At 41.5% G+C, this 17,027-nt stretch overlaps 1 protein-coding gene across 1 annotated transcript in view; it reads left to right on the top strand.

Annotated features, from left to right (window-relative positions):
* Positions 1–177: 177 nt before the first annotated feature.
* STOM (stomatin) overlaps positions 178–17,027 on the top strand; it is a 28,310-nt gene continuing 11,460 nt past the window's right edge. The window contains exons 1-4 of the mRNA XM_082402296.1: positions 178–343; positions 13,477–13,580; positions 14,539–14,611; positions 15,649–15,731. Of these exons, the coding sequence (XP_082258422.1) occupies positions 283–343; positions 13,477–13,580; positions 14,539–14,611; positions 15,649–15,731 (321 nt within the window). The 5' untranslated portion in view covers positions 178–282. The remainder of the gene's footprint in view (positions 344–13,476; positions 13,581–14,538; positions 14,612–15,648; positions 15,732–17,027) is intronic.

Raw genomic sequence — 17,027 nt, 5'->3', positions numbered from 1 at the left:
CCGACCCGGACCCCCGCCTCAGGGGTGCCTCGCCCCTCAGGCCACGCCCCTCAGCCCTGGGATAGCGGGAAGCTCCCCAGAAGGTGCCGCGCGGGAGGGGAGGGCGGTGGAGGGTGGGGGCGTGTCCTCCTCGGTCCTGGGCGTCGATTGGCCAGGCCGCGGGCAGTGGGTGGGACTGCTGGCTGGGTCTCGGGCTCCTGGGTCGCCTCCGGGCATTCCTCGCCGCTCCCGCTCTGGCCCTGGCGACAGCGACCTGAGAGTAGCGACTCCGGTTCGGGCATCATGTCTGACAAGCGGCCATCAGCAGAAGCCCAAGCCCGGCGGCTTCCCGACTCCTTCAAGGGTGAGCCCTGTGCCCCTGGCGAGGCCCTTGGGGTCACCCGCCGCCTCTTAACATTCCCCTCGAGAACGAGTCTTAGCCCAAAGGTCCCAGGAAGGTCTCGGATGTTTCTTAGCCGAGCAACCGCTGCTCAAAACCGCGGTTTCCCCACTTGTACACTGAGAATGACGAGCTCTACTTCGCGGGCTGGGGGTCAGGTTTAGGGATGTTAGGGTGCTGAGTGCAAGCCCAGTGCCCGGCACACTGTGGACACTGCAACAGAGGGCGCGTCTCCAGTGCCCACAGCCAGAGCAGGGGCTCGCGTTATCCAGCGGCTGCCAGATGCCAGGCCCTGTGCCAGCGCTTTCCGCTCATTATCTCGTGGCATGCACGCGGACGAGGACGTGCCTGTGTGACTGGCGGCCAGCGAGTGGTGGAGCCGGGCCCAGACCTGCACGCCACACCCGGGAGCCTGCGTCTTCGTCCCACTCCCCCTTCCTTCCCGCCCCATCGGAGGCCAGCTCCTTTACCCAAACCTCGCCCACCCCCAGAGTGCGCAGCCGTCCTCCCGAACTAGAAAGAACTCCTACCCCCCACCCCTGCCAATTTCCTATTAAGCCGCAAGACCGACCTGTGTAGTTTCGCCACATGTTCCCGACACATTTGCGGAAGAAAAGAAGGAAGTCTCTTTTTAGCATCCTTCCTGTATCTCTTTCCAGCTTCACTTTCTGGCCCCATTCTGGCCCCTCCACTTCCTTTGGTCTAGAAACCTCGCCTTCCGGACTTTTGTCCCTCACAAGGAACTGTAAGTTTCCCACCCTACCAGGCCCTTCCCAGTCTTTTTTTTTTTTTTTTTTTTTTAATTTTTATTTATTTATTTATTTATTTATTTATGGCCGTGTTGGGTCTTCGTTTCTGTGCGAGGGCTTTCTCTAGTTGCGGCAAGTGGGGGCCACTCTTCATCGCGGTGCGCGGGCCTCTCACTATCGCGGACTCTTGTTGCGGAGCAGAGGCTCCAGATGCGCAGGCTCAGTAATTGTGGCTCATGGGCCCAGTTGCTTCGTGGCATGTGGGATCTTCCCAGACCAGGGCTCGAACCCGTGTCTCCTGAATTGGCAGGCAGATTCTCAACCACTGCGCTACCAGGGAAGTCCCCCTTCCCAGTCTTGAAGGCGGAAATTGTGTGAGTGACTCAGTTTGTTCCCCTGTGAAGGTACTAGTACCCTTGAGAGGCCTATCACCTAGAACCTTTATTGGCTATCCTTGCGGGGGAGGGGGGATTCATAAAGAGAGGCAATAAACCATTTGGGAGTACTAGTTGCCTCCCCGGGGCTCTTAGTGATCCAAAGGAATTATTTCTAAGGATGGAATTTCAGACAGAATGACATAGTGAAAGAAGTTTAGGGGACTGGGTGGGCTTTTCCAGCACCCCACAAAGAACACTATACTGGACTCATTTATTCTGATTATGTGTAATGCCAACCTTGTCCACCGATCCCTTATGTCCCCGTTTCCTTTCCCCAGCAATCTTTGTCTTTAGTTCCTCCCCAGGAACATCAAAAGAATTACAGAAATCTTTATTCCTCTTTTCTGTACCTTGGACAGTTATTTTCCCAAATCAGGAGTGTGACAGAGAGGATGTACTTGAAGAAACTGATACTCAGAGAAGTTAAATTACTTTAAAGTCACACAGTTTATAAGTAATGGAGGCATATTTGAAGTCTGGGTTTGACTGATTCTAAAACCTGCCCGTATAAAAATTGTGCAGTCCGCCTCTTTGGTAGTCAGTTGTCTCTCGCTAGAAAGGAAGGTAGGCAGGATCCTTTCATATGTACCCTGATGTCCTGGTGGGAAACTAAAGGACTGTGAGGACAATGTTAGAAGTTTGGTGAAACTGCAGTGGGAAATCTGTAGAAGTTCTTTGGGAATAAACATGATCTTTGTACTTAATGTTAGTTGTCTTTCATGGTCACAGAACAGCTTTCACTCCTAAATTCTTTTTGTTGGTTCTACACTACTTTTTAGACAGAAGTCTTTTTAAAATCTATTGAAAACTGTGCACCCTTTCCTCTGAAAATCATATATACAAACAAAATTTTGCTTGGTCACTGTCACCTTTTTTTTTTTTTTTTTTTTTTTTATTTTTGGCTGTGTTGGGTCTTCGTTGCTGAGCACAGGCTTTCTCTAGTTGCGGCGAGTGGGGGCTACTCTTCATTGCAGTGCGTGGGCTTCTCATTGCAGTGGCTTCTCTTGTTGCGGAGCATGGGCTCGTGGCACGCGGGCTCAGTAGTTGTAGCTCGCAGGCTCTAGAGCTCAGACTCAGTAGTTGTGGCTCACTGGCTTAGCTGCTCCGCGGCATGTGGGCTCTTCCTGGACCAGGACTCGAACCCATGTCCCCTGCATTGGCAGGCGGATTCTTAACCACTGTGCCACCAGGGAAGTCCTGCTGTCACCTTTTTAAAAATGTACGCCTTAGAGACCTGACACTGGTAGGAAAGCCACTACTAGAATTTATTAAATAGAATTTATCGAGTGCTTGCCATATGCCAAATACAGCCTAAATGCTTTGAAAGCAGTATCGAATACAATCCTCTAGCAGCTCCACAAGGAGAGTGTCATTATCTACCACTTTACAGCAAGAAAACGGAGGCTCAGAGTGGAAAAATCACCCACACCTGTGAACGAGGTTCAACCTTGGGCTGATTTTCCAAATCATTTTACCTATCCTAGAGCTGCTTCCAAATTGCATACCCAAAAGGAGGAACTTGTCAAACATCAGTACTTCACTGAAGGTGAGAGACAGTAAATAAAGCCCCAAGGAACCTGGCTTCAATCAAGACCTCCTGGCTAGACAGCTCCAGAGAGCTGCTTCTGAGAGAAGCAGTGGAATATAAAAGCCCAAACTGTCCCTTTATGATTTTGCTGATAATTAGTCTTAGGAACATAAATATGCCCAAACCTAGGGCAAGACTAGTTTTTCTTAAAGCCAGTGCATTCGCTTTCTAATGAAATAATGCAGGTGGGTTGCAAAGAAATGTATGGTTATAATTAAGAGCCATGTCAACAGAATAAATCCCTTCGGAAGAACGCCTGAAAATAAGCAGAATCAAGGGACTGATTTGTTTATTTCAGTTGTTACAGCCGACCAGATTGGGGAGAACTTTGTAACTTATTTAATAATTAATTTGAGTTAAACCATCAATGGTCATAGATTAACTCAAATGACAACCAAGTCTACAAAAGTTGGCATTTATATAATTTTTTATAATTAAATAGGTTATTGGTTCCACCTGATGGTGTAACTTGTAAACTGTAAAAGACAGAGTCACTGATCACCTGGTCAGCTTTGAAGAAAAAAATTTTTAATGTTGATAAAGTGATAAAGATTGGATTCAAAGTCTGTTTTTTAAGAAGATGTGGAAAAACATTTTCCTGAATATTACTGTAACCAGAAAAAATGAGCACCTCTCCTCTGTGTCTGCCCGGCATCTTGTGCCTACCTCTGTCATAACGTTTATTGCACAGTATTATAAACATCAATTATAATCACCTTTGTTAGACCAGGAGAGCTTCTGAAAGCAGAGATTGTGTCCTTCATCACTGTAATAAGTTCAGGGTCAAGTGCATAGTAGGTTTGCAAAAATATTTGTTGAAAGAAAAAGGAAGCAGGGAGATAAAGACACCCATGGAGTAGATCAAGTTGTTAAATGTTTGGCTTACGTTGGTGGAGATGTTTTTCTGTTTACAGTTTATTTTTATTAAGTTTGTTACAACCCAAACTATTGATTTTAGGGTGTGGACATGTTCCTCATACAGATAAACTGTCTGGGTTTATATTATCAATAAAGGGATTATAATTGTTATGATAATATATTGTACTTAAGGAATCTCCTCTTATGAAAGTGTGGAAAGAGCAGTTAGAGGTCACAGTAGAAAGAAGGAAGTGTGTGTCAGGTGCCTGTTGACACACAAATCGTTGCTCCATTCTTTTTGAACCTTTGTCTGTACTCTGAGCCTCTATACTCTAGATTAGCCTTGAAGATACGAGCAATAATGTGTCTGTCCTAAAATATCAGACAATGAAAATTAGATACCAGCCTTACCTAGTTGTGGGTATGCACTGATGGTAGGATGGTATAGGATAGCGAAATGAGAGTGGAATCTCCAGTTTGAAGATCTGAATTGAGACCTCAGTAGCATCACTTACTACCTACGTCACTTTGGGAAGTCTCAATCTCCAGAGTCAATTCCTCGTCTTCATGTTGGGCTTAATCTTACTGTGGTATCTAGCTCCCAAGGTTTTAAGTATCAAATGAGAAAGTTTATATGAATGTACTTTTGAAACTTTAAAGTGTAAATTATTAAGATATTATTTAATGGGGAAAACAAAGAATAAAAAAGTTAACAATGACTATTCGGGAAGCCTAGTAATTATACAGGAAATTAAAATTTATGGACAAAAAGTTGTATAAAAGACGGTCCAGGAAACTTTAGGACCCCAACTTACCTCCCCAAATGTGGTCTGTTTCTCCTCCAGAGACAGAGTCCCCAAGCAGGTTGTTAGTCGATAGTTTCTCTATGGTGTGCAGGTCCCAGAAGGCAATTCACTTAATACACAGTTTATTCCTATAAACTGTATCAGTAATGACCTTAAGGTTCTGATAATAATAATGGCTACTATTTATTGAATGCTTCCTAAGTGTCAAGCATTTTACATATTTTCTCCTATAAGATAATGACTATTCTCGTCCCTCATTTTACTAATGAGAAAATTTAGTGGTAGAATGGAAATCTGACACCAAAACTCCAAGCTCTTAGCCACTGTTTAGCTACTCAGCCTCAGTTGAAGAATTGGAAACCTCATGATCTAGTTTCCTTATGCTTCTGTTTCCCATTATTTAATGAAAATGATGTTGCCCTCCAAAGATTTTTATGAGAAAAACTTAATTATAGTTACTTTTAAGATATCCAAGTAAAAGAGCTGGAAAAAAAAAGAACAAAACTGAAGAAGTAGGGGGGTTTTGTTCTGTTTAGTATATTTCAGGCCTAGTCTAAATTTAATTAACTTAATAACATTTTGAAATTGTTTTTCTCTCCAGTTTTTCTGAACATAACTATTTTTATCTTTCCAGAAGTGGGTCATATTCAGCCCATCCTTCTATCTTCCTGAATTCTCTCACCTCACAGGTGAAAAGGGCTGATTTTAAAAAGAGAAAAGGAAAGAAAACATTTGGGGAAAGCATTATGGCCGCTGCTTTGGGACAGAGGACGATTCTGAACTGTATTCTTTTTTTTTTTTTTTTTTAAGTAACATTGGTTTATAAGTTTCATGAATACAACATCGTATTTCTATTTCTATCTACCTACCATACAGCATGCTCACCACCAAAAACTGATGAACTGTATTCTGGGATCCTGTATGCAGACATGTAATTTCCGTTTATCTTCTGTAATACTCAGCCTTTTCTTCCCCTCCCCAGAAAACAGCGGAATCTGGGAATTCCCTGGTGGTCCAGTGGTTGGGACTCTGCGCTTTCACTGCCGAGGGCCCAGGTTCAGTCTCTGGTCAGGGAACTAGGATCCCACAAGCTGCATGGCACGGCCAAAAACAAAACAAAACAAACAAACAAAAACCAGCAGAATCACTCAATTCATTCAACAGCTATTTACTTAACAAATGTTGTTCAAGCACCTGCTATGCACTGGGTGTCTTCCATGATAGCTCACTTACTCTTCACACTGACCCTCTGAGGGGGTACTCTGATTAGCCCTCTTCTTAGATGGTTAGAGTGAAACACAGAGAGCTAAGACACTTGCCAAAGATCACACAGCTAATAAGTGGCAGAGCCAACTCTGAAGCCTTATGCTATACTACTTTAACAAGACCAAAATCTCATGAAGAAGACACCGAATAAGATAACTACAAGTATGATAAGTAGTGTTTAGAGAGGGTGAAGTGCTATAGGTTAGGAGAGGGGGCCCTATTAAAGACTGAGGGGTTCAAATTTAAAATTATTGATGATAGTCTCACCTATTTTTTCCTCCTGTTTTATGACTAGAAATATTTGAATGAAGGAAAGCTACAGGAAATCCTCAAGATGCTTGGGAAATAAAATATTTATATTTATTTGATTTCCTGATTCTTTTTTTTTTTAATTAATTAATTAATTTATTTATTTATTTTTGGCGGCATTGGGTCTTCATTGCTGCACGTGGGCTTTCTCTAGTTGTGGCGAGCGGGGGCCGCTCTTTGTTGCGGTGCACAGGCTTCTCATTGTGGTGGTTTCTCTTGTTGCGGAGCACAGGCCCTAGGCGCGTGGGCTTCAGTAGTTGTGGCACGCTGGCTCAGCAGTTGTGGCTTGCGGGCTTAGTTGCTCCGCAGCATGTGGGATCTTCCGAGACCAGGGCTCGAACTCGTGTCCCCTGCATTGGCAGGTGGATTCTTAACCACTATGCCACCAGGGAAGCCCTCCTGATTCTTCTTGAGCTAAGCACAGCATTCCCTTTATTTCAACTTTCATTGAAAATCTTTCTCAAAAGGACTAGTCCATTTCCTCTCCTTACTATCTCATGATAAACACATTTTGAGTTTTGTAATTCAAGTCACATAATGCTTCATCAGTACTAGTTCTTTTAGTCTTGTATCTACAGGTTTATAATAGGGAGGAAAAGTTATGGTCTCCAGTCATGGTTCTTAACTTGATACCATCTGGCCTGTAGTCACTCCAGTCCAGAGCATAATTTCTTCCCTAGAGGTTTAAGGATAAGGGCATTTGAAGAACTATAAACCATGCCTAATTAAAATAGTTTTTTGAAAGATGGGTTATAGTGTGTGCTTGTTTGCTTTCAAAGCCTCTGCCCAATGAACTGCAAGTTGCGGTCGCCAAGTAAACAGCATCATTTTTTCAACATCTGTTTATTGACGCCCTACTATGTGCTAAACTCTGCTTTTCTCCCCTCTACCTGTTTGAATCTTTCTCTCTATAGGATGCTGCCTTCACTTTTGTTTTCTCTCTTCTCTTAACTCCTTTTCTCCATTTCTCTTATTTGCCTTTTCTTCTATTGTTTCCTTCCCTTCTCTTTCTCCTAAAATCCCAGTCATTTGAAAAACTCAGTTATAGTAAAATTTTGATTAATTGAAGACATACTTATATTCAAATAAAATATTTTATCTGCCGTTTTGCCTGTTTCCGCCTTGAATTCTTATTTATCAGGTCTTTTAAAGACCTTGTTTCAAAACAATTAAAGGGAAGAGAAACTAGGAATCTGGGAACTGTACCCTTACTTGAAATGCCAGAAGAAAGATCAGATGTCTTCTTTAACTCACAATGTCCTTCTCCTCAAATAGATGACTATATGACATAGAACTGGAATGAGTCGTATGGCCTGTGGACCACATCTGGCCTACTGCTTGCTTTGTATGCCGCACAAGCTAAGAATAGTTTTTATTATATTTATACATTTTTTCAAAAAAGAGGAAGATTTGAAACTTATATGGAACTCAGATTTTAGTGTTCATAAATTACGTTTTCCTGGAACACAGCTGTGTTCATTCATATATGTATAGTCTGTGGCTGCTTTTGCAGAGTATTCAGTGGTTGAGACCGACTTTCTGGCCTGTAAAGCCTTAAGTGTTTATTCTGTGGCCCTTTACAGGAAAATTTTACCACACCTTGACATGGAATCTCCAATGAGGAGTAGTTGTGGCCAAAAAGAACACTTGTATGCTGAATATATATGCTTTTAAGAAAAACTCAAAAAATGTCAAGACCTTTCGTTTCGACCTACTATTGCCCCTTAAAACTTGCTGTTAGAACCAGATAACGTGTTTTTGAGACTAAATTCCTAGCCATGCTATCTTTCCCCACCCAAACAACACCGTTTTTGGCAATTTACAACATGAAGCATTTCACCTGTATACCGGGAAAAAGGAAGGAAAAGATTGTGCTTTAAATGTTGGTATTTCAATAATTCTTTGGCTTACCTTTTCCTTCTGTGTGTAGTAATGTGTATGACTCAGCCAGATTTTCACATACTGCGTGAAGGTATGTTTCTGGCCTTTGCTTGAAGAAGAAATCCTGTATCTTTTGAACTTTAGAATAGAGTCCCAATGATAAATGGAATTTATTATTTCACATGATTTCTAGTAGTGCCAAATTCAGTCAACCTTAAAGGAAATCGGCTGATATAGGATCATTAACAACATGCAGTACTCTGAAATTATGCCTGTTATAATCTTGAAAAGAATATTTTACTGCTTGTCTGGAAGCCAACCCAACAAAAATTACTGTACAACTTGGTTTTGTTTTTTGTTTTTTCCATTTGTTTCATGGTTTTGTTTTGTTTTCTTTTGTCTCTTCCCAGAAATTCTCTTGCTTTAGTACTTTGGGACTCTGGAAGGAATATTTTACATCTACTTTACAGATTTTTGTAAACATGAGAAATAATGTATATAAGGAGTAAGCTGTGGCTGACATGTGATAGGCATTTAATAAATGGTTATTATTAGTGTTAATAAAATGTACCCCAGAATGAGAGGAATTTAAGAATTGTGTAATTTCATCTTTTCAGCAAAATTAGTTTACACAATAAGGATGTATGGAAACTTTGCTAAAAGTATATTCAAAGCAACAGAGTTTCTAATTGGGAAAACTGGACACAACCTAAATGTTCATCATATGGAGCAATAGAATATTATTCAACCTTTAATAATAAAGAGTATTTCCTGACATGAAAAGATGTCCACAATATAGGGGGGAAAACAGATTTAAAATTATTATTTCATTTTTGAAAAAAAGGAGGCTAGAAAAAATTCAAAGGACACATATATATTGTGTGTCCAATAGCAAGGCAGAAAATAATCACCATCCAGAGATATAAAAATATAGATCATTTTTCTTCCTCTATTCTAAACTATAATTTTAAATGTTATAGTGACAGTATTTTGCTTTTAAAATAAGAAAAAAAAGTAATATTTTTAAAAATTTAGTTTCCTGGAGGTAAGCCCAATTTGAATGCTCAATTTAAAAATGTTAATGATGGGCTTATATCCATTTTCAATACCGTGCTTTGGTTAAAATTTTATTCTACCACAGTTTTCAGGAAAGAGTTTGGTAGTAAAAGAAAAAAAAATACTCTAAACCATGGCAAAGTAGTATTTACCACCAAGTATCATGGGATCCCTAATCTTTAAGATTGTTCCTACCCAGCAAATATCAACAAGTATATCAACCAAAATGTCTCAGAAATACCTATTGTTCATTATTTGTCTTTTACCTCATAAAGGTAGGAGGGAGGATTCAGTCCTCAGGGTAATGAGTGGGAATCTTGAAGGAAATGAATTTCATAAAATTTGGGGGAGTAACTGAGAATTTCTTTTCCCCTTTGGGCTGTAGTGACCGTAAATGACTAAGGGTTTGTTTACAGCCTGGTGGAGTCTAAGCCTCACCTCTCTGAGGAATGTGATTTATGCACTTTTTTAAGCTATAACCAGGTGGGGAAGAGTTTCAAGGGTTGAGAATGGAATAGTTTCATTTTAAAGGCACTAGAATATTATGAAATAGCGCCATTTCTCCAGTGCGTATGCTCGGATTATTTCTAGCTGAGCGTTTGAAAAGTGAAAGACCAAGCCCAGTTTTCAGAAAATCCGCTTAATTTCTTCTTCCTCTTGATTTGCAGTCAAATCCCATATACTCATCTGGGGTTTTCAAGAACATAATGGAAATTGAGCACAAAAAACCTGGGCTGTACTTTCCGATTTGTCCTTATATAGATAATAATTCAGTAACTTAATAATTTGATTCATTAATCACCTTCTTGAAGGTCTTTGAATGTCCAGGCCTAGCCTGGCAGGAGGGAGGCACGAAGTGAGGGAAAAATTAAGTAGTTTCAGAGGCTTTTATCAAGAAGGGTAAAAGCCACCTATTTTCCCATTTTTCATCATGGAAATTGAACACTTGAGTGAAATAGGAGAATGACAGAAAACTGTCATCTGTGTTTACTGAGCACTGCCTCAATCCTGCAAGGCCAATCTGATTATTTCAAATAAAGACACAAAGGTTCAGAGAGGTAAAGATCGCACAACTAATTAGTCACAGAAAGTTGAAACTTAAACATTCCCTAGTCTCAGGAAATTCATCTAATAAGGGATATAAATGCACAAGAAATTACATATCTAGTTGGAAAGCTGGCTAAGTATTTTATATCCACTCTCTGCAAGATACTGTGCTAGACATTGAGAATATAAAAATAAAAAAGAAACATCCCTGCCCTCAGGGAGTTTATCATTATACTGTTCAGGACACAGAGCTTTGCCTGGAATATGGGAGACTTGGGGCAGTATTTTAGAAAGCACCAAATGCTGTCAGATAAGTATTTGTGGCCCATCTCTTCCTTGTTTGGAATTCCTTTCATTTGGGAAACCTAGACCTGAGCCTGGCAATGAGCCTTGAGACTGTCTCTTGCTATAAATAGGCACAGCTGGAATTAAGGGGGCTTCCTCTGTAAGAATATCAGATTTCATTCTTGGAACTCCTACCATGCTTTCCCAGCTTGGATTCTGTTTTGAGGAAGTGCTCCAAACACAACAACTTCTTTTATAAGGATTTTTTTTTTTTTTTTTAATTCAGAGGCAAAGGGTCAAAGAGTGAATTGATTCAGAACATGGGCTTTGGAGTGAGATGACCTATGTTTGAATCCCAAGTCCTCCATTTTGTGACCTTGGGAAAGATGTTGCTTCAGTTACTTCATTTGTACAGTGGAATTAAAAACACCTAACTTCGCAGGGCTTTGTAAGGAGTAAATGAGATACGTGTCTAAAGTGATTTATTACAGTGCATGAAGTATAACAAACTGTCTAAAAAGGCTGCTGTGATTCACATCCGTTATGACAGCACCTGATAGGGCTTCTCACCTATGGAGAAGTGGCCTTGCTTGGAATATTCTCTCACTGAACATATCCGTACCCCTCAAAATGATAACTTAGAAGCCTCCAGGATTAACTTAGTTCACTTTTACTTAAGTACGCGTTAGGATGTTAACCTGACACTATGACACAGGATCGGAAAACTACAAAGTCGTGTGTAACCAAAGTACTCATGTGTATTTCTGGTTTTTCATCTTATGTTTTAGAGCAGTTGACCTGGATACCCACGTGTGTCTTTTCTTCATGCTCCCAGCCGTCACTCTGCTTCTTTCTTGGCCTCCTATTTATTCAAAGCCCCATCTCGCTGCTGTCTTCGCCCCTCCTTCTGATCTGAGTAGTAACCCACGCCTGGCCTACCTCTTCCCCTCTGACCACCTCCCTCCCTCCCATTATTAAAACAGCTCCTGGAAAGACAGCAGACGCCTTCTGTGGTTGATAAGAAAAGCGATCTATCCCTAGGCCTATTCAGTCCCTCTGTCCCCCACAGAAAGGAAAAACAAACTAAAAACGAGGAAGACATCAGACACAGAGAGGGGGAAGCACAACTTAGGAAGGGAAGGGAATTTCCCAGGATGACGGTGAAAGGCGATCAGAGGGATGGTTGCTGCAGCAGGAACATGAATAGGTCCAGACACGGCTCCAAGACTCTTCTTTGGAAGGTGAAATTGGTAGAATACCTGAGCCTGCTGAAAGGAGGTGTAGACAATTGATGAAAGGTTTGGGGTTGAATCAATAAGTACATTGAAAACTAAGCAAAGGGGAAAAAACAGACATTGACTCCCGAAAAAAAAAAAAAAGTTGTACAGGAAAAGAAAACGAATTATGCTTCAGTACATGGCTTAGCTCTGAATGGCATTTGCATATTCATGAAATATAAAATTGGATATTGATCTAACCAAAATTATGCAATTCAAAGGATGGGTATATTTATGTGGGGGGGAGGGGTAGAAAGTCAATAGATAAAACTCAAAACTGAAAAAACAACAAATAACCAAACCAGTGTATTATTTAGAAACGGGGGTTAAATACCACAATACTCAGCCGAAATAGCGGTTGCCTTGAGTAGAAGAAATTGGAAGAGGTGAGCAGGGGACCGCATTCTTGTACTCGTGGAACTATTTGACTTTTTTAGCTTTATGCAAGTTTAACTGATAAAAAATTAAAACTAAAACAGAAAAAGCACAAATGCATAGCGACAGGCTAAAAAAGAAGGTGAAAGAACAATATCTAGAGGGGAGAAACATAGGTGACAAATTTTATTTATTTACTTCGAAAAATGTGCATGCACATAGAAAGGGTTTGGAAGAATATTTATCATCTCTGAATTGAATGATTTTTCCCTTATACTTTTCTAAATTTTTTTTGCAGTGGGGCATGTATTATCTTTGTGATCAGACAAAAGCTATTTCAGGGAATTCCCTGGCGGTTCAGTGGTTAGAACTCTGCGCTTTCACTGCCAAGGGCGCAGGTTCAATCCCTGGCCTGGGCACTAAGATCCCACAAGCCTCATGGTGCAGCCAAAAAAAAAAAGAAGGAAACAAACTATTTCATGTTACAGAAAAGGGAAACTATTAGAAATGTGAGAGGGAAACCATGTACAAAGATGTTCATTATAGCATTGTTCATAATAGTAAGAAATCAGAACCAATATGGATGATACATTGTGCATATACCCAGTGAGATATTTTACAGGTGTCCTTTTTAAAAAGAGGACCTAAATGAGCTTATATGCGTGTATCATATGATTTTCACCTTTAATTGTGCTGTACCCTCGGCTTAAATTCACTTTGCCCTCCTTCCCCTTTTCATTGGTATTTTCCTTAACCATTACATCCTGCAAGAAGCCCCTCTGACAACCATCACCATTGTCTACCCACCCCACCCCACCCTACTTTCACCTCCATCCCAACGGTGTGGTGTGAGTTACCCCTATTCTGTGTTTTCAAAATATGCTGAATGGACACTATATCTGCACTTAGTATTATAATGATCTGTTTGTCTATCTTGCCCGCTAAACTTTAACCTTCTTGGTAGTTGGGATTGGGTCTTACTTTTATCACTTCACTGCATAATAAAAATTAGGGAAAGTAGCACCTGCACTTCAAGGTCTTTATGAGGATTCGATGGGAAAATACATGTAAACAGCTGGTGTTCAGTGAATAGCAAGGATGAAGATGATGGAGGAACCATGCTAAGAACAGTGATAAGAGCTGTGTGTTTTTGGTTTTCACAGATAGCCCCAGTGCAGGCCTGGGACCTTGTGGATGGATTTTGGTGGCTATATCATTCTTGTTCACAGTTTTAACTTTCCCGTTGTCAGTATGGATGTGCATAAAGGTAAAGAATATTTCATCAACATCTGGAAAGGGGTCAACTCCTAAGTACATAAACCCACTGTGTGTGTGTGTTTGTGTGTGTGTGTGTGTGTGTGTGTGTGTGTGTGTGTGTGTGTAAGAGAGACAGAGAGAGACCATACTGGCCTATAATTCTTAACTCTAGTCACCAATTATAATGGAATCTTAAGACTTCTTTTCAGCCACTGCCCAGTCAGTCCCTCCTGACGATTAAAGTAGGGATCACCATCTAAAATTTTCTGGAGTCAGGGATGTGGGATGGTCCTGTGAGAACAAGTCCTCCAGAGTCAGGATGCTGAGGTGTGACTGCTGGTGCCATTATTTACTGTGTGACCTTTGCCGTGTAAAATGTGAGGAAATAGCAACACCTGCCTTATAGGGCTGTTGTGAGGATTAAATGAATTACGTACTTATCACAACACCTGGCACGTGTTAGTAATACATTAATAACGTTAATAATGTCTATAAAGTTATTAATACTGTGATAAATGACTATCATTTTCATATTCCTAAAAAGAGAAAATATGCTCTAAGAATTTTCAGATTACGTTACTATTATAATTTAAGGAATCAGGAGACAAACTACGAGGACTTCAGCGCTTTTTTTTCTGTATTGACAATGCATGAGTAACTGAATAATAATGTTAACAGCTGAGGAGTGAGGGTGTGGATTTGCTTCTGTATACTCTTCTATACTTTCCAGATTTTATACAATGAGTATCTATTGCTTTTATAATCCATAATAAAAGTAAATAACTTGGTTATTTTGGCAGGGCTAATTAAACATTAACCATGTTACCTATAGCTATTATCTGGATTATAGAGAAGAAAACAAAATAGAGGCATCTCACTTGTTTAGAGCTGAAATATATATTTTAAAAGCTATGCGTATAAATACTTGTACTCCTCATGTTAAATTATTATTTGTGCTTTTAATCTAGATCATAAAAGAATATGAAAAAGCCATCATCTTTAGACTGGGTCGCATCTTACAAGGAGGCGCCAAAGGACCTGGTCAGTACTAGGACTCTGAACTGTTTGCCTGGAGAACGAGATTCGCCCTTTTACTGATGTGATTTCCCTTATGAGGGTCTCTGTTGACTCAGAAGAGAGTTCTCATAGCAGAAGTTGTGCAACAATAGCAGCGCTGCCTACCAGGAATTACCCTTTCCTTCCTGCCTCTCCCCTCCCTTTCCTACTTGAGTTGATAAGTTTATCTTAGGCCAAGAATAGCCACAGCTATCGAAATTTGAGCGTGAGAGTCCCTACTGAAATAAATGCTTTCAGTCATTATTTTTGGCAAACTTCGATTAAGCTCCCACTGAGTTCCAGGCTCTGGGAATTCAAGGGAGATGAAAACACAGTCCCTGCCCTCAAGGATCTTACTGCCTGGAGGTGGGACACCAACAAGGAAATAGGTAGTTACAACCCAACGTGATAAGTATTATGGTCAAACAGTCGCAGATGGCTGTGGAAACCCAGAGAAGAGTGATGACCCCAACTAGTAGATGCTTTCTGGAGGTGACATCTTGGCAGGATGTCAAGATGGTGTGAGGCAGGGGAGAGGTGTTCCCAGCACAGAATATGTGCAGAGCAATGCAGAGGAGAGCATTGTAGGCTCAGGGAACTGCAGGCGGCCCAGCCCAGCCAGAGTGCAGGATGGGAGGAGAGGGGAGTGGCGGAAGAGGTAAGCGGGGTCAAGGTCGTGCAGGACCTTATACGGCTTGTTCAGGGCTTTGTGTTGGTTCATAGGAGAGAAACTAGCAGGAGTAGAAAGATGACTTGGGAAGTGATTGCATTGGTCTAAGGGAAAACAAATGGGCGACAGTAACAGTGCAGTGAGGAGATGCAATCCACAGGTCTTGCGGGGACAGTTAGATGTGGGAAGAAAGCAGCGGGAGTCAAGGATGACATTCCTGGCTTCTGGCTCATTCACTGAGATGAACTGCTTTCTTTCGGTTTATCAGGTTGATTCTGTTAGAACTGAATGGTGCGGTGAGCTGGTCAGGTGCTGGTGTCTCCCTCTAATCTCGTGTATGTCTCTGTTGCAGGTTTGTTTTTTATTCTGCCATGCACTGACAGCTTCATCAAAGTGGACATGAGAACTATTTCATTTGATATTCCTCCGCAGGAGGTAAGGTTGTCTTTTGCTGTGAGTAACTGAGCTGTCACGGGGGAGGGGCCTGGCGTTGAGAGGCAGCAGGGAACAGTGGTCAGAGCAGAGCTTTAGAGGCTGGCTGCCCTCACCATTTTCTGGCTGTGTGACCTTGAGCAAGTTCTTTAACTTCTCTGTGCCTCCGTTTCCTCATCTATAAAATAGAGGTTATAATAACAGGACCTACTTTATGCGGTTCTTGTGAGGACTAAATGAGATACTCAATGTAAAGTGCTTAGAGCAGAGGCTGATAGGTAGTAAGTGCTATGAAAGTGCTTGTCGTTACTATTATTACAAAACGTACTGTCATGTTAATGTAAGTATAATATTACTGTTATCACCGTTGTCATCATTTTTACTACCACACTTCTCCTGTCTGGGTTTCTGATACAATATTCTTCTTACGGTGCTTGACTGTATTCTAACTAAATTGGTTAGAAGCCAAAGAATTAGAAACTGCCCGTTTGGTACTTTAGATAAGCATATAATGTTTTATATTAGTAATTATTTCAGGCTTTTTCAAATTGCTCCACACATCACCGTTGAAACGCACAGCAGAACCCAGAAAGTAGATGGTTGCAGTGAGACAGAGGAATTCCAGCCCTTGGGATTCCCTGTGCAGTGCTTTCCCCACAGCTCCACGCTAAGTGCGTCCTACAGCAGCTCCGTCCTGGCTCTTGACGGAGTGATGGCCATCCTGGCACTCGTGTCTAAGGAGTTGTAATAACCGTCGCAGATAGAAAGCCTAAAAACATGACGACGGGAGGGACAGAAGAAAACTGCCAGTGTTTCCTGGCCACAGGCCAGGTACTCAGCAGAGTGGTGGAGCCTTGTCACAAAATCCAGAAACCAGCTCAGGCATTTCCCTGCTGGCCCTGAGCCAAGTAGTTAGGGAGGTCAGACTTCGTAATCCACACCCACGAGGTGAAACCAGAAATCATTTTCACCCGCAAGAACAAGACTGAGAGCATTGCTGTATTCTCTGCGTGGAAGATTGACTGTTAGGAGCCCCATTCAGGGTAGCGGGGAATTCTCCTGGCACTTTCCTCTGTAAACATGGCAGGCATCTGGCAGGGTCACTGTGAGCTTCTGCCTTCCAGCTGCTTTCTAAACACAGAGCGGATTGGAACTTGGCAAGCAGTCCTTTTTCTGATCCCCTGTGAACTTACTGCAAAGGGAGATAAACACTCTGCCTACAATAATCAGTAGATAGAGAAGTTGCAACTTTACAAAGCTCCAGCTGTGGCAGAGTCACAGTGGCAAGAACTCATTTAG

This window comes from Balaenoptera borealis (assembly GCF_965194805.1).
Source record: "Balaenoptera borealis genome assembly, chromosome: 8".
NCBI classification, from domain to species: Eukaryota; Metazoa; Chordata; class Mammalia; order Artiodactyla; family Balaenopteridae; genus Balaenoptera; species Balaenoptera borealis.
This window is presented reverse-complemented; position numbering and strand designations above follow the sequence as displayed.